The sequence below is a fragment of the Drosophila biarmipes genome, chromosome 3R (assembly GCF_025231255.1).
Source record: "Drosophila biarmipes strain raj3 chromosome 3R, RU_DBia_V1.1, whole genome shotgun sequence".
Taxonomy (NCBI): domain Eukaryota; kingdom Metazoa; phylum Arthropoda; class Insecta; order Diptera; family Drosophilidae; genus Drosophila; species Drosophila biarmipes.
Genome location: NC_066616.1, coordinates 20,735,281 through 20,752,273, shown reverse-complemented (window position 1 = coordinate 20,752,273; position 16,993 = coordinate 20,735,281). Strand labels below are relative to the sequence as shown.

The 16,993-nt window shown below is 43.6% G+C and overlaps 5 protein-coding genes across 8 annotated transcripts; all 5 read right to left on the bottom strand.

The window, feature by feature from the left end:
- Positions 1 to 20: 20 nt before the first annotated feature.
- On the bottom strand, positions 21 to 1,567 carry LOC108026064 (serine protease snake). The gene is made up of 5 exons (XM_017096759.2): positions 1,508 to 1,567; positions 1,260 to 1,374; positions 904 to 1,177; positions 409 to 724; positions 21 to 353 (listed from the first exon to the last, which is right to left on the bottom strand). The coding sequence occupies exons 1-5, from the start codon at positions 1,565 to 1,567 to the stop codon at positions 78 to 80; spliced, it is 1,041 nt and encodes a 346-aa protein (XP_016952248.2). The 3' UTR covers positions 21 to 77.
- Positions 1,549 to 3,244, bottom strand: LOC108026368 (serine protease snake). Its single transcript, XM_017097288.3, has 3 exons — positions 2,877 to 3,244; positions 2,552 to 2,822; positions 1,549 to 2,386 (listed from the first exon to the last, which is right to left on the bottom strand). Exons 1-3 carry the CDS (start codon positions 2,974 to 2,976, stop codon positions 1,798 to 1,800), a joined length of 960 nt encoding a protein of 319 aa, XP_016952777.1. The 5' UTR covers positions 2,977 to 3,244; the 3' UTR covers positions 1,549 to 1,797.
- A 126-nt stretch (positions 3,245 to 3,370) lies between these two features.
- Positions 3,371 to 4,615, bottom strand: LOC108026369 (venom protease). The gene is made up of 3 exons (XM_017097289.3): positions 4,457 to 4,615; positions 4,128 to 4,398; positions 3,371 to 4,044 (listed from the first exon to the last, which is right to left on the bottom strand). The coding sequence occupies exons 1-3, from the start codon at positions 4,551 to 4,553 to the stop codon at positions 3,456 to 3,458; spliced, it is 957 nt and encodes a 318-aa protein (XP_016952778.1). The 5' UTR covers positions 4,554 to 4,615; the 3' UTR covers positions 3,371 to 3,455.
- Positions 4,616 to 4,936: 321 nt separating this feature from the next.
- On the bottom strand, positions 4,937 to 6,179 carry LOC108026370 (probable dimethyladenosine transferase). Its single transcript, XM_017097290.2, has 3 exons — positions 6,026 to 6,179; positions 5,224 to 5,936; positions 4,937 to 5,157 (listed from the first exon to the last, which is right to left on the bottom strand). The coding sequence occupies exons 1-3, from the start codon at positions 6,081 to 6,083 to the stop codon at positions 5,008 to 5,010; spliced, it is 921 nt and encodes a 306-aa protein (XP_016952779.1). The 5' UTR covers positions 6,084 to 6,179; the 3' UTR covers positions 4,937 to 5,007.
- Positions 6,180 to 6,508: 329 nt separating this feature from the next.
- LOC108026281 (protein kinase C) lies at positions 6,509 to 16,953 on the bottom strand. 4 transcript variants are annotated; one of them, XM_017097146.3, is made up of 11 exons: positions 16,756 to 16,953; positions 14,370 to 14,723; positions 13,911 to 14,104; positions 13,779 to 13,836; positions 13,598 to 13,710; positions 13,321 to 13,394; positions 12,689 to 12,720; positions 10,979 to 11,049; positions 9,688 to 10,915; positions 9,150 to 9,289; positions 6,509 to 9,092 (listed from the first exon to the last, which is right to left on the bottom strand). In XM_017097146.3, the coding sequence occupies exons 2-11, from the start codon at positions 14,521 to 14,523 to the stop codon at positions 8,931 to 8,933; spliced, it is 2,226 nt and encodes a 741-aa protein (XP_016952635.1). In that variant the 5' UTR covers positions 14,524 to 14,723; positions 16,756 to 16,953; the 3' UTR covers positions 6,509 to 8,930. The 4 variants fall into 4 exon arrangements, with proteins under 4 accessions (XP_016952635.1, XP_043947071.1, XP_016952636.1 ...); XM_044091136.2 differs by lacking the exon at positions 16,756 to 16,953 and adding an exon at positions 16,564 to 16,726; XM_017097147.3 differs by lacking the exon at positions 16,756 to 16,953 and adding an exon at positions 15,785 to 16,204.
- Between the last annotated feature and the right edge of the window lie 40 nt (positions 16,954 to 16,993).

The following is a 16,993-nucleotide window of genomic DNA, read 5'->3' as shown; positions in this document are numbered from 1 at the left end:
TTTTAAACTTGATTCATTTATTACGTTAATTGAGACTTTTTTTTAACAATTTAAAACAAAAAACATTTGTTTACTTTTTACAATTTTGCCATTACATGGGTTATCCAGTTTAGATATGGATAGACACGGGTATATATTCCAGGAACACCTGGTGACCCGCAGAACAGTCCAGCCGAAGTAATTGCCACCACATGATACATGCAAGGATATTCCTGATGATACATCAACAAAGGACCTCCCGAATCGCCGTAGCAAGTGTCCCTGGCCATCTCGGAACCCACACAGAGCTGGTTGTTGGCATCGAATCCTTGCGGGAATTCCTCCCGTTGGCGCGTTAGCAGTCTTTTGCACACCTAAGAAAATTTAAAACTTTATCTAGTGATTTTCTTTCAAATGATAATAACATACCTGATCTCCGTAGCGGTCCAGCTTCACTTTTAGCAGCTTAGACGATGGCTTGTCCGCCACCCCAGTGCTTCCCCATCCCACAGCTATAAAGGAGTCGGAAAAACGTTCATCCTGAAACGGCAGGCAGGCAGGATGCTTATAAAGATCAAATGTCACATCCTCCTTCAGTTTTAATAATCCAATATCATTGTAAAGCGCGGGATCTTCGTAGCCCGGATGGGCTAGGTAACCAGCAACACCATAATCTTTGGGAGAAGCGTCCTCTTCGGTTGAATCGAAATCCAGTTCGCCCAATCGCACAATATTAACTTCTCCGCTGAAAATAAGAGACGGTATTTGTATAGTATTTTTAGAGAATTAGAGAATTAAGTATTTGCCTTCTGTTATATCCTAATTTATAAGATACTCATCGATTGACCCTACAATTAATGGGAAACTTTAAACCACCTTCTGGTAAACCCCAAGATATTTGTACCCCCTAATTAAATTACTTACCGATCCGATTCCAAACAGTGGGCAGCGGTTAAGACGAACCGCTCGCTGATCAGAGCGCCTCCACAGAACCAGTCAACCCGGCTACCCTGATCTTGACGACGCCCCAAGCGCGCCATGTGCGGGAATTCCCGCGGCTGGGCGGGCTGACCGCCCACTATCAAGGGGGTGTAACTCCTGCAATTGTCGAATATCTGGCTCTCAACCTCGGCGCCTGGAAACAGGTATCCAAAGTATATGGTCTCCTCGAAAACGCTCTTCTTGTACCTCGTGCAAGCTGAAGGGTTGTATTATCAAATACAAGCTTTAGAACTATAACTATTTTTCACTGCATTAAGTAAAGAAGAACCTTTACTTACTCCTGACTATGTCAACATCCGGAAACTGGCCAAAGACACATGCCATCGGAATGACCAGTAGGGAGAGCAGTGGAGGCGGCGACCACATCTTTAGCTTTGGGTGATCGGTGATCGACTGTGGATTCGAACGGGTTTATCTCCCAATTAGACCCGATCGATCAGCTGTGGACCCCCCAGTGGAGGCGGGTCCCAGCGGGTAAAAGCTAATAGAAATCCCCGCTCTTCAAACGATTAGCCCACTATAAAACGGTGGACATGCAAATGAAGGTGATAATGCAACTTGGTGGTGTATTTAACCGGGTAATCATTATATTTGGATCTCTTATAATGATATTTAAACTATAATGAAATAATACCAGATCTGTATTAATGGTTTCCTATGAAAATATAGCCAACAAACATTATTTCTATTTCGTTTTTGACAAGCGTTTAATAAAAACTATTCAATTTATTATAAAGTTGATACTAATAATAATGGTTGTGAAATTTCAAAGTCTTTAAATAATATGTTTTTGTATTCTTGATATAATTTTCTTTACTAGTTCTCGGCGAGCTGCTGTTTGATCCAGTCCAGGTAGAAGTGTACCCTGGTGTACATGGCCGGAAGATCCGGTGTGTCGCAGGCCACTCCGATGGATGTGATGCCCATTACGTGGTACATGCAGGGGTAATCCTTGTGATAGATCAGCACTGGTCCACCGGAGTCGCCGTTGCAGGTGTCCTTGTGCTCGCTAGATCCGATGCAGAGTTGGGTGGTGGCGTTGTATCCCTCGGGCAGCTCCTCATTCTTGTCCGCCGTCATGCTGCACCGCGTTTTGTAGTTGTAGAGCTTCACCTTCTGCAGCTGTTTGTTTTCGGTCCTGGGAACGATCTCCAACTGACCCCAACCAATGGCGATGAAGGAGCCGACCGATCGTCCGTCGACGAAGGGAAGGCACGCGGGATGCTTGTACTCATTGAAGGTTACGGGTTTGCCCAGCCGCACCACAGCTATGTCGTTGTAGATCGCGGGATGGTTATAGCCCGGGTGGATGGTGAAGTTCTTTACGGTGAAGTCCTCCGGATCGGCGTCGTCGTTGTTTGTGTCGAATTCCAGGTCCCCGAGGCGAACGATGTTTACTGATCCCCTGAAAAGAGTTTCATAATATTATAGTTTATATATGATATTCACATCCGAAACTTAGTTTATGATGAAAATATTATTATAATATATTAAGTTCTAACTTCTTTTGCTATTCTATAGTAACAAAGCTATTTTTCTGATCTCTCTTAGTGATTAGGAATATACGTACTGCGGCGAGTAGAGGCAATGCGCTGCCGTGAGCACATGCAGGTTGCTGATAAGCGTTCCTCCACAGAACCACTCAACTTCGCCATTGTCTTCCCGATGTCCCAGGCGCGCTGCGTGCGGGAACTCCTTGGGCAAGGCGGGTCCTCCGCCGATTACGAGCGGTGCATAGCTCGTGCATTTGTCCAAGGTCTTGTAGATAATCGGAGCATTCTCGATCAAGAAGCTGAACTCCGAGGTCTCCTCCCAAACGCTCTTCTTGTAGGAAGTGCAGGCTGTAGTTAAAGAAAAATGAATAAGGATATTTAAAATATACATGATGCACTCACTTTTTACTATATCCGGATCTTGTGAAGTCACAAAATGGACCAGTAGAACCAGCAAAGCTGCTCCCAGCTGGACAAACTGGCCAGAGAACGCACTTCTCATCGTGCTGCGGCTTTGGCGGCAAGCGAGTAACTAAGATTATCGTTAATAATCAGCCAGCTTCTCTTAGCTAATCCGGTTGCAATCTCCTCAGGAGAGCCAGTAAATACAGGGAAAAGCCGCGCTTTTGTTGATAAGAAATTGCATACGCAAACTGAAATTCAATACACATAAAAGCCATATTAAATCAACACTTTGCTGAGGGTTACAAAAATAATTGAATGAAACATCCAGTAATCAATTTCAATCATAATAATAAAGTTAATCCATTGTCACGACTTTAAGGCAAGTGAAAAATTCTGTGGAAATGAAAACCTGAAAAGTTCATTTAAATTTTAATACCCAACCGGTTCGCTAAACACACCGCACTGCATGCAAATTTGTATAGACCAGTGGATTTACAATTATTAAGTGCATTTATGGCTTCATCAGAACTCAGTTTAAGACCCAACTTTAGGCATTTAAATTAGTATAAGGTAACATTATGTCTGATTGGCCAGCTCGCCCTTGATCCAGTCGAGGAAGTAATGCACCCTGGTGTAGGCACTGGGAATATCGGGCGTGGAGCAGCCAATGCTGAACGAGGTGATGCCCATGATGTGGTACATGCAGGGCAGAGTCTTGTGGTAGGTCAGCACTGGACCTCCCGAGTCGCCGTTGCAGGTGTCCTTGTTATCCTTCGATCCGATGCACAGCTGACTCCTGGCCTCGTAGCCCTGGGGCAGCTCATCATTGGGATCCACACTGGTGACACACTTGTTGCCATAGCCCTGGAGCTGGACCTTCAGCAGCTTCTTGGACTGCTTCTGGGCGAACTTCCTCTGACCCCAGCCGATGGCGATGAAGCTCTCGTGCTGCTCTCCGTCGTCGAAGGGCAGGCAGGCGGGGTGTTTGTACCGATTGAACTTGACCTCCCGATCCAGTTTCACAACGGCAATATCATTGTAGAGTTCAGGATTCTTGAAATCCGGATGTGGCTTGAGAGCCAGCACGCCAAAGTCCTCCGGCTGCGCATCATCCTGGTCATTATCAAATTCCAGCTCGCCCAAGCGCACAACGTTGACCGCACCACTAGAATGAGATAAAAATCGATTAGTTAGCAGGAATATCTTGACTATTATAAAACTAATTTGAATGTTTAGTTGCACACATACTGTTCAGAGAAAAAGCAGTGAGCTGCTGTGAGCACTAGACGATTGCTTATCAAGGTTCCGCCGCAGAACCACTTGGTTTCGTTGTTGGCATCCCGATGCCCCAGGCGAGCTGCATGGGGGAATTCCTTGGGCTCCGCCGGAGTGCCATCCACAATCAGGGGCCTTGATCCATGGCAACTGTCCACTGTGGAATAGGTAATCGGGGCATCCTCCAAGAAAAAGCTGATGGCCACGCGCTCCTCGAAAACAAGTTGTTTGAATTTGGTGCAGGCTAATGAGTATAAGAATTGAAATAAGTCACTCCGATGGTTCTTTCTAATTACTCTTACCAAGCTGGACAGCTGGATCTGGGTTTTGCCCATTCACAAGGCTGCTGCTCAGGGATAGCATCAGCAGTAAAATGGTTCCAATGGTTTGCATTGCCATCTTGTTGACACGTTCTCGAACTGCAGTGGAACGCAAACGGCGGCCGACTGATTGAATCAAAGTTAATCAGCTAGATTTCAAGTGCGCACTTCAGAAAAGCCGCTCTCTGGACTTAAACACCGATCAGCTGGGTTTATTCAATATACAGTAGTTAATAGTGTGAATTGTCAAAGATTATTGATCCAAAAACACAATATTTAAAGCTAATACTTTAAGTTTTTATCAAGAAAATAGTTTAAAAATTTTTCAAAACTAGAAAATAAATGTTAATACGGATATGAACTTTAACTTTTATATTTAGATCTTGGCTGAGTCTGTAAATGAATATTTACTGTACCGAAAGAACCTGTTTGGTTATAAACAAACTGAGAGTCAACCACACATTCTAGGTTTAACATTTATATTAATGTTGGTAAAATTGTACAAAGTTTAATGATCTAGAGAGTAAATAAAACTAGTTGAAGTGAATGCCCGCTGAGTTAAAAGCCAGCAGGAGCTTCATGAAGTCGTCGATGTCCATGGTTCTCGCACGCTTGGTGGCCATATCCTGTGCCTCCAGGATGCCAAGCACTTTTTCCTGCATGTTGAAGTTCTCTTCGATGGGCTGAGATAAGGCAAATCATTTTTTTTTTTGCCGCGAAATTTACGTAAACAGAAAAAGCTAACTTACCTCATTCCTGAGCGAGCGATACACCTTGTAGTTCTTCTCCAGCATCTCCATCACCGAGGTCACCTTAAAGGTGGCCGCCAGCGTTTTGTTCTTGCGCAGGAAGGCAATTCTCGTCAGGCCATCCCACTCGGTGAAGTTGACTGGCGGCGGAGGGTTCTTAGGCTCCAGCCTGACCACACTGCTCTCCACCTTTGGCGGCGGCCGAAAATTGTTCTTGCCCACCTTCATAAGCATGTCCACGCGGGCCAGCAGCTGGGTATTGATGCTCAGGCGGCAGTAGAGCTTCTCGCCCGGCTTGGCCACCAGGCGCTGGGCGAATTCGCGCTGGAACATGAGAACGGCGCACCGGAATAGTGGCCGGTGCAGGAGCAGCTTAAAGATCAGGGGCGAACTGATCTGGTAGGGCACGTTGGCGATGCACAGGTCGAAGAAGGGCAGCTCCGCTTTCAGGAAATCACCGATGAGCACTTGGAGCTTGGGCTGCAGCGGAGTTGCCTGCACACGCTTCTGCAGCTCGGCAGCCAAACGGGTGTCTATCTCGCAGGCAATCACCTTCTTCGCCCGCTCCAGCATGCGAACGGTCATGTTTCCCGTGCCGGGACCGATTTCCAGCACCACATCGGTGGCCCGGAGTGCAGCCTTCTCCAGCATGGTGGTGATCACCAGGGGGTTCTTCAGGATGTGCTGGCCAAAGTCCTTGTTGAAGACGATACCTGCAAAGGATGAACATCGTGAGGTTGCAGGTTGCAAGGAATACCTAAACACCTGGTGAACTTTTCAAGTTTGAGGTTTATTTACTTACCCTGCTTTTGAACCTCCGTGTGAATACGGCTCTTCTTTTCCGTTTTGACCTTTGGCATCTTGGCTAGCACTTGTTTTCCCCTTTAAATTAATAAATTAAATTCAACAAATAATTATTTGTTTTGGCCCTGCTTCTTCTTCAGAAGTCAACATGTGCGCTGTTAGTTAGCAGCCGATAACCCAGCGATAACTTCTGTAAACTTCTTCTGTAAATGGTAACCGCTAACGACCGGTACAGCGGTTAATTCAAATTTAAAGGGTTTAATGAACTAAAATGCATAATAATAACATTAATTTATAAAAAATACTATTTTTTAACAAAAACTGAGAATATCACTACAGCAAAGTAGCAGACTTTTATGTTCTATCTGCTTACATTTTTTGTCGGCGGTATTATAGCACCATGCCCGTTTCATCCCCTCAACCGCTAACATTCCCGTTTGGCAGCTGGCAATGCCGCCATTTTCAAATTCAAACAAGGCCGTTACATTTTCCATAGGTGTTACCTCTTTATTTATTAATTAGTTTTCACTTAATGTTATAAATCAATTTTTCTGGTTTTCAATTTTGCTTTCTTTGGTTATCTTTGCACACATCTTCTGCTCATACCATTTATTTAGTAGCTTCTTTAACATTCAATTACGCTCACTTGCCTGCCTTGGTAATCTTTTCTCCTTTTTTTTTTTTTTCATTTTTTGTTCATTTTATTTAATAGCTTTTTTACAACATATCAACTGTTGACTTTCGACTTTACCGTTACAGTTGTATATTCTCTTAGTAGTTTGTGTGTAGTTTTGCCTTAGATCAGTTAACAATTTTTTCGGGGGCTGCCGTTAATAATCCATTTAAGTATCTAAGATGCGAAAGGTACATGAAAAAGTTGCACATATGTAAGTGGGTGTGTGTTGTGGTTTGCTTGAGCTGCGCGGCTCCGGAAAAAGTTAGCTAAGCTGATCGAGTGAGTACATTCAGAGTTTAGTTCAAGAACCCTTGTATTTTTTGGTTTTTTGTCTGTTTTGGCAAGCCATGATATATATTTACTATACGATTTGTTCGGGGTTTCAGTAAGTAGTAGATGGAGACAACAGCGGGGCGCGGGGAGCCTTCAGCTTTGCGTATTTTCGGTGAGAGCTTACAGCTAACATTTTTGGTTGCACATTTGTCCTATAACTTTTAGGTTTGTTCTCAGGTTACGGTCACGCGATTTGTTCTACAATCCCTCTTCTGTTCCGCTCCGATTATATTTACCCTTTCTTCTGTGCTGTGGCAAGCTCGCCACCTGCTCGACCTATTCCCGATCCTGATCAGGGATCTATAACTATGTTCATATGAGTTCTCTTGTTGGCTGGAGTTCTTTTACTTTATTTAGCTTGTTCTTATACCTTTTCATTTGGTTTTTTAATTGAATACGCGCCTCTGTCCTCGCAAAGGCCTTTGAGCGCATTGCTTAAAAAATTATTCATAGCTTTTAACATTTTGCCTATACGCCTCGTACTTTGTTACTCCTGCTTGTTATTTGCTTCCTCCTTTTTTTGTTTTGGTAAAATGCGTTCTTGAAAATACTTTGGGTTAACATTTAAATTGTAAATGGGTAACTAGCTGGGCTCGCTATTTCACAAATATTATTAGACACTGGGCGTTTATTATTACATACAAGTGTGTGTTTATGCCTGCCTTTGCCTTACGATTTTTAGTTAACAACGCTGCTTATAGTTAATAAATCTCCTGTTATCCATCCTTTGCTATTCCTTCGCTTTATCGTTATCATTACTATTATTATATATTCATTCAGGATTTATTTTAGCATAGTTCCGCTTGCTGGGGCTGACTGAAGAACGAAACAGAAACAGGTCTTTGCTTACAGACTAAACACGTTTGGTTTCTGGTATTCATAATTTGTTTAGCATAAATTAATATGAATTTTATAGACATTCTCTTTGTGGCTTTTTAGCGTTATCTCTATGATTAGTTAGCTTTACTTTCTTTCTTTGTTGGTAAATTGTATGCGTTTGTATTAGGGGTTTTTTGGCTTCATTTCGTTTTTGTTTTTTTGCTTTCACTTTTATAAATATTTATGTATAACAATAAGGTAATTTTAAAATAATATCGCTTTAATACTTGAGAAGGAAGTTGTGCAAGATTTCGAATACATAAAACAAATTGAAACTAGATTTATGTGGTCTCGTATTCATGTATTGTGTGTGTGCTTTTCATTCTTGTGTGTAGTACAGACGGCACATTGCGGCTATTGTGTTAGAAATTCCCTTGAGATTCGCTTGGAGCAAGTGCCTCGCCTCCCGTAAATAGAGCTCTGCTTGGATGCTGTCGGTCTGTGAGTGCGAAACTTGAGATTCGGCACGTCAAACAATCAATAAATAACTAATAACAAAATGCACTCAGCCACTGGGCATTGACTAGATGGGGTGGGGGTTCCATTTTCTTCTTTTTTTTGTTGGTTTTTTGTTTTTCGGGGCTTGGCAAACAACATAAATAGATTCCAACAGGCGTGGAGAGCTTAAAGCGGTTAAGGTTTTCGGGGATCTGAAGAATTCGCGTCCTTGTGCGCTTGTGAATTCACGTTGAAGCTTAGCAGTTTCGACAATTGGCACTGGTAGTTTGGATGCTCTGGATGAGTGGTGATCTACACACAGGACCGGTAACGAAACTAGGACCACGTCTACGTTCGGGGAAACAGACAACAATGGGGTGGGGAGATAGGTACTATAAATGAAAATATTAGACTGCTTGTGCTAGGGGATGCGCTACACGCCGCATGACAGCTCGGTTCGATGGCGACCCGGTTGACCAGCTCCCTCGACAGGGGTGTGCCTCCATCTCTGCGGGGCTCCAGGTCGCCCAGCGACCCATCAAACTGGTAGGTGAACATGAACTGCGATCGCTGGCCCTTAGTAGACTTTGCGCTCGGGCCCGAACTTGGGATTCACAAACGAGAAGCCGGCGAACTCGTCCTGGTTGATGCAGCGCACCACGTCGTTTCCTATGGGGGTGAGTACAGGATCCTCCTTGGTGAACTCAGCATCGAAGTTGTTGGCATCGCGTGGATTTTTCTATAATATTATAGCCTTTAATGGGTGTTCAATCAAAAATATTATTAGTCAGCTCACCATTTTCGGTCGGAATGGTGGCTTTATGTTGCGCTTCTCCAGCTCCTTCCAGTCCAGCTTGTTGAAAAATGGATGCTTGCGTATCTCGTTCTCATCGCCAGTGCAACCCAGTCGCTGCTCCGGGTTCTTGGTGAGAAAACCTGGAAGGATCCACCACAAAAATTGTTTAATTATTGATTTATTTGTAAGATTTTTATAAAATAAACTTATAACAAGAAAGAAAGCTATAATCGACAGCCTCGAGTAAAGAAAGTGCGAGAGAGATGGAGGTATGCATGCAACAACTAGGCTGTTTCCGAGATTTCACACTTAATATGTTCATAACTTTGTAATAAAATCTCCGTTTTGAACAATTTCTGGCATTTAGATGGGTGTATGGGATAGAATTTTAAGATACATTCAAAAAGAAATTACGAATGGTTTCCTTAGATACTCTAAAAACTATGCCCGAGATACAGAATTGAATGAACTACCAAGGGTCATCATTAAATTGATTTCTAAACTTGTATCTATAGCACGCTAGGATAGACCATCTCACCCTTTAGTATGGAGACGGCCTCGCGGGACAGCCAGACCGGGTAGAGGACGTCGTCGTGCATGATGGAGTCGAAGAGCTCGTCCTCGTTGTCGGCCTCGAACGGCGGCTGGCCGGCCATCATCTCGTACATGAGCACGCCCAGCGCCCACCAGTCGACGGAGGCGCCGTACTCCTGCTCCTTGAGGATCTCCGGGGCGATGTAGTCGGGGGTGCCGCAGAACGTGGTGGTCAGCATGCCGTTCATGATGCCCTCCTTGCACATACCGAAGTCGGCCAGCTTGCAGTGGCCCTCCTGGTCGAGCAGGATGTTGTCCAGCTTCAGGTCGCGGTAGATGACGCCGTGGGTGTGGAGGAACTGCAGCGCCAGTGTCACCTCCGCCGCATAGAAGGCGGCACGCGAGGCCTCGAAGCGACGCGCCTTCTGTATCTGGAACATCAGATCGCCGCCGTTCACGTACTCCATCACGAAGAACAGGCGGTCCGGGGTCTGGAAACAGGAATGTAACGCAGTCAGGAAGGGATGGTTGGCGGCCAGCGCCAGGATGCGCTTCTCGGTCATGGTGCAGTCGACGTCGTCGTCCTGAATGATCGCGTCCTTCTTGAGCACCTTGATGGCATAGATCTCGTCGGTGCCCTTCTTCTCGGCCAGCATCACCTTGCCGAAGGAGCCCTTGCCCAGCACCTTGATGAAATTGAAGTCCAGCAAGGAGCACTTGCCGGGACGGGTCTCTCCCGTGGCCCCGGAGCCACCGCCTCCAGCTCCTCCGCCCACCGCCAGGCTCATACAGCTGCTGCTATTGTAGCCACTGGTCAGCGTCGTCGTCGAGTTGGCCAAACTGTCCGCCGACAGGGCTCCGCTGCGGAATGACTGGCCCGGAGCACCGTCCCCATCGCCGCCCAGGGATGCCCCGTAGTTGTCCTCGCCGCCCTGCTGGTTCAAGTACTTGGAGCGACGCGGCTGCTGCTTGTCCGGCGAAATCCCGAGCGAACTGAGGATCTCGGCCATCTGCTTGGTGTTGATGCCGCACGTGTTGGCCACGTTCTTCTGGCACCGCTTGTGCACGTTCATCCCGCAGGTCTCGCACTGCAAGCCCTGCTTGATCAGGCCGTACAGCAGGGATCCGCAGTGGTCGCAGAAGGTGAAGCGCTTGTAGCTGTGCACCACGAACCGGTGGGGCACATTCACATTGAACCTCTGGCCCGCCGGCACCACCTCCACTTTGGTTTGCTGGGGGACAAAGTGGAGAGGTTAGTATTCAAGATCTGGCGGGGATTTTCTGGAAGCTCTTACCTCATCTCGCATGCCCGGACACTTGGACACCACGGACAGGTGACATTTTTTATGTACAACTAACGTGCAGACTAGAAGTGTATTTTTTTTGGGAGAGAAACCAAAGGCGAAATAATTAATATCCAGACTTGGCACTTGACGCTTCGAGAGTTCTTCGATGGCAGAGTGCAGGGCAAATGATCAAAAACTCTATGAAAACTATATAAAGAAGATCGCCCTGATTCAAGCATTATTAAACTTCAAAGAAAATAATAAGACACATAATATATAAAAAGCACAGCCTTTTTGGGGGAGCCTACAACATAATATCATATCATGGAATTTCTTTCTAATGTTCTTTCTCCTACTTTACTTTTCCCACAGGGCGATCTCCTTTAGTCTTAAACTCTAGACATACGAATGTGTATATACAGGCTTTCGTTTGAATTAAGCTCGTTGAAACATTCAGGGTTAGACACAAAGTCCCCAATCGCGGCATTCAATAGGGATTCGAATTAAGTTGTTATAAAGATCATCTTCGAATGCCACGATTGACAAGACGGATAATTAGTTGATAAACCGTCGACTGTTTCTTGTTGTGCAGTGTGATTATTCACATGTTGGTCAGTGGAGTTAAGTTGTGCTTGGTCTGTGTCTGTGCTCTAATTAGTGTTTCGGTTTTAATCACAACATTTAGATGGTTCGTGCCAGATATTGCAACCAAAACTACTTAGAAAAGAGAGAAATGACGAGAGTAGCCATATAAGCAGTTTTTTCATGACATCAATGAATAAAGGTAAAGAAAACGATATCCTATGGTAGTTCTTATAGTAATATGCTAACCAGTTAGGATCTAGAAATTTGTGTTTCCGCTCCTTTCAATTTGAAAAGAAAAAGACAAAAATGCATGCATGTCTAATCTTGTCTAACGATGATTTTTCTTTCCATGAGGAACCTAGTTCTAAGAACTCCACTTTTTGAACTTAAGTAAGATTGTTAAGGTTTTCATATTATCAAGAGTGGGGTATCTCGATTGTTGTTCCTGCTTTTAATTTTATTTTAACTCCAGATCCTAGTAGATCCCAAGATCCTAAAGCATGCATGACAATATAAAAGTATAATAAGTATCTATAGATGGACAGACGGACAAACTAAAATGTGGATGTAGTGAAGTTATTTTGATACAATAAAGCTATAAAATAGACTAAGCCTCTAAAGAATTTCACTTAATTCCCATCGGATTTAGATCAAGTTAGTAGTACAGACTTGCACTCCCCTTCATAAGTGATTTTTGAATGCAATGTGATGGAAACAAGGACGGGACACTCATCCAGTTCTATTAATGGTGCGCTGGGAGAGGACCTGTGCCAGGATACCGGGTCTGTTCCTAGGCAATCGTGACTCAAGCAAGGTGACCAATGCATTGGACAATGCTGAAGACTGGACTGTGGTATATATTTTAGAGTATGGCAAAAAATCAAACGTATTTTCTTGATCTTGATCTCAAAATGCAGCCAAGAAACCCAATGGCAACAACATCAACAACGACAACAGCAAACAACGCATAACGAACAACGAACAACGTACAACGAACGTAACAAGCAAATGCAAAGTGATATGGATTGGATATAGCTTGTCGGGGACTCCTTTCCCGGAGCTCCGAAGCGCCAGAGCTGAGCTGCTCTGGTTTTAATGGCTCTTATTCCGCTTAGTCTGAAGCAACACACATACCTTGACATTGATAGCCTTGTTTACCAATTCCCCTGCAAAAAGGCAAGAAATTCCATGGCTATTGTATGTATTTATATTTTTTGGTAACTGAATGGGTTTGCTAGTGTTGTGTCTTGGTGTTTTATTTGTGGTGTGCGAGTGTGTGTTTCGTGTTTCTTGTGATGAATGATGGTAGCCCCAAATAGGAAAAATCAAGCATGATCTGATGGTGAGCCCAAGATGATCCCCCGGCAGCAGCCCAAGCCCATAATAGCCCATCAGAGAAACCAGGTTAATGCCAATGGATGTGTAAAGAACCAAGGAAATTAAAACCGCATAAAACAGGTGAGCCACCCAAAAAATAGCCAGAGATATGAGAGCCAGTAGAGCGAGCTGATGGGGATGTGATGAGGTAGAGAGCGATGGATACATTAAGAACATAGAGGTAAGGCGAGTAGGTCAACCCAAGGCGAATCGAATCAAATCAAAAGTGGTTCGGATAGTGAGAGAGGTGTGTGTAAATCAAGTCCCGAAACTAAATGCATGTTCAGATTGATCACTGCGTATACAACTTAGGGATGTTCGGGCCTGTTTCAGCCCCGCCGTGAGTTCGTTACGAGAGTGGTACGATCATGTGTGCTGGGCCCACTTACCAGATAAACTCGCGGCAATGCGAACAGAAGGTGGGTTGACGCAAAAACGTTGCCATGAACTTGTGGCCATTCACCTGGGCGGTAGAAAGGGGAAAGTGTTAGAAGATATCAGGGTAATTGGGTTCAGAAACCTCCTGAAGTCAAGAAAGTTTCTTATAATATATTAACACGAATTGAAGTGAATTTTGAATGACTTTAAAGAGGAACACAAAGCGATGGTTCTTACAATTTATATAGAACTTTCTTGACTTCCTGGGGTCGAACGGGAAGAACTTACCTGATGGACACGACGACGCATGGCACCGCGACGGCGGTTGAATCCAGCTCGCTCTTTGAACTCCTTGTTGACGGCCACGGTGTGCTCCACAACAGCCTCGGCTTTGGCTTTATCTAATGTATCCACAAATAAGAAATACAAATAAATAATATATCCATTAAACATTTAAATTTATACAGACCAGTGCGATTCTTCAGCTCAATAATGACGTGAATCTTTCCCTGGGGCTCCAAGTTAACCTGTAGTATTTAAGAAAATTATTATTATAATGCGAAATTTAGAAGATTTATTAAAGGTATACTGTGCAACCTACCCATAGATCCTGAACAGCCGTCTCGCTCTGCATGAGGTCCTCGAAGGAGATGATGCAGTTGGCCACAAAGTCATCGGGCGGCAGAGCGGCATCATGAAAGACGGTCAAGTTGATGTTGCTAACGTTGGACACGTCGTGGACGAACTGCTCGTTCCAAACAGGATCGAATGTCTTTGGCCGTGTGGTGGCTCGATCTAAAGATATAAGAAAAGGAATTATTATTACGATCTATTAAACAGAATTTAAAATAATCTTATAACTTTCCGCTTTCATGAAAGAGAGTTTATTTAAATTTGTATATTGTAGCATATTATATTGAAATGTTTAGAAATTGTTTGGATTAATAAAAACTAACACTCTTGATCTTTTAAGCTTAAAACCCTTTTAAACACCCTTTTAAGTATGCAACGCTTTTCCACCAAAGAAGTTAGTAAGTTGTACCACAAGTAGTGCACTCACCGAAGTGACTCTCGTCCACATCTATGGAGACATAGGGATCGATGAGCTGCTCGTCGGCCAGTTTGCCGAAGGTGAGATTGTGGCGCTTCTGGAAGTCTGTGGGCCGCAGGCCGCTCGCCTCGCACACCTTGATCTGCAGCTTGCCCGTGAACATGGTGGTGGAATCGGTTCCGTCCTCCGTTAGCCTTCGCCCGCGCTGTTCTAGATCCTAACCCAGTTCCTGGTGCTGTTCCTGATCCCAATCCTGCCGCTCCTCGGTCCTCCGTGCGATGTCCTGGCGTGTCTGTGTGGGGAGCAGCGGTGGATCACTCGGCTGTGTCCTTCGGTGGTGTGCGAGGGGCTGGTGATCCTGGTCTGCAAGTGGGCATGGAACGTGTGAGTTTGAGATCTGCCAATGAGGAATGCCCGAGTGGCACTCGCAACTTTCGCTGTGGGCCAATGTTAGCGTAGGTCATTGACACTCATGAATGGCGTATGCGGTACACTCGATTCACTCTCAAGGTCGCCTGCGCCCCGCATCGATGGAATTTATGCACATAGATACAACCACAGCAGCGGTCATAATGGAAGGGTCGGGCATTTTCAATTTCCTTGATTTTCGTTTTAAATTTTGCTTTTAAGTTTCAAAGAAAGAATTTTTGTGTAGAAATCCTGTTTAGAAATATTCTTTAGATCAATATCTGACATAAATCGTACATATATGGCAGTTTTTTTTTAAATTTTTGTACACAAAATATTTTAAAATAAGACTTTTTACTCATAGATCTCAATATTTAATTCGTGAATCAACAACATATTTATTTTTATCAATTTTCTACACATATTAAAAAATGTCCAAATAAGGAAGTCTAACGTTCAACAAAATATTTACTAACGTGATTCATACATTTTTAAAAACAATTTCTTGTTATTTAAGTAATTGATTAATGAAGGGTTAAGCCTAAAAAGTACTTTATTTTTATTTTCATAATGTTAAAGGTAGAACTCTTAGTATCTTATAGTATAAAATATGTAATTTTTTGTCTAGTTCATTTTATCACCACTACTTTTTTGCGCGCCACTGTTTTGTGTACACTTGTGTGTGTACATTAGGCAATCGCTCAAAAGACAACAGTCCGTGAAACAAAAAATCGAAAATAGTACGCGACCATCATCTGCTATGGTAATATTTCTGGCACATAAATCATTCCAAGGAGTATGAGTGCAACTTTGTCCATTTCGCAATTCCACAGATAGTTTTACACAGTCCAATTGGCCCCCAACTGGGGCACAAAGCCTTTTCTAATTGGCATATCTGCTGGGAACAAGTAGTTCTTGCTGCCCGCCCCCCGCCTTTCCCTTTTCCCACACATTCTCAAGTACTTTCAGTGTCGTTTAGCTTTGATTACATATATGTAATGCTTTTGCTTGCTCACTTTTTTATGCAAATTCTTCGTGTGCATGTATAGCACATACACACACTTTCACACACACATACACGCGCAGTCAGCTTTTTTCCACGGATAAAACAACAAAGAAAGAATAACAAGCAATTCTAATGCTGCCTCTCGCTCGCACCTCAGCCACCCACAAGTACACGCGCGAATCACGCCCACGCCAATTGGAAACACCTGACGAAACGAAAAGCCAATAAGTGCGTTCAATTAACTAAATTCCTCCAATTGGAAAATTTGTAATTTTCTAGTTGGTGAAAACGAAGGTCTTCCAGCTGGCAAGGTTGCCGTACCGTTCGACTGTCAGTTTGACACTAAAGAGTGGGGGCTAAGCAGTGTTGGTAAACAGACGAGATGGCGCCCAACTTTTGTTTAAAATTTATAAACATTAAATGCTGTTTTGTGATTATTCTGTTAGATTTTTCTGTTGTCCAGCAGTTTGGTTGGTTATTATTTACACTTTTTATTCACTGCCAACGTTTTTGGGTCCTTTTTATGAATGCCTGGTACAAGTGACTGAAAAACTTAAGAATTTCGTTCCTGCGACTTCTTCAATTTCGGAGAACATTACGTATATTATTTAGAGATAAAAGTTTATTAAACAAATCAAAAAAATATTTTCAAATATTCTAATCAGAAAAAAAGAATTTCTATTTTTCCTGCGCGCGCAGGTGGTATATTAGAGAAAAAAGTGCTCAACACACACTCGCTCGACATATGTATGCGCTTATACACACACGCACGCACACATTTACACGCACCCTGTTTGCACAGCGTTTTAAATTGATTGAATTTCCAAGAATTTGATGTGTTTTTCGAAGATTTCGAATAGTTTCACAAAATCACAGTGTCCAGCATCTTCGGCTGCATCGCTGGGAAATTCTTATTGGAATTAAACTGGTTTCGCGTATGTATGCGCTTATACACACACGCACGCACACTGTTACACGCACCCTGTTTGCACAGCGCTTTAAATTGATGGTTTTCCCAGGAATTTCCTTTGTTTTCCGACGTTTTCGAACAGTTTCACAAAGTCATTTATGTTTATTTATAAATCATCAGCATTTTCCGTTGCATTGCTGGGAATTTCTTGTGGGAATTAAACTGCTTTCGCGTATTGCAATTTTTATTGGAACTGCTTTCGCGTATTAGGTAAAATCGAATATTACAAATCGAATAATAACAATCGAT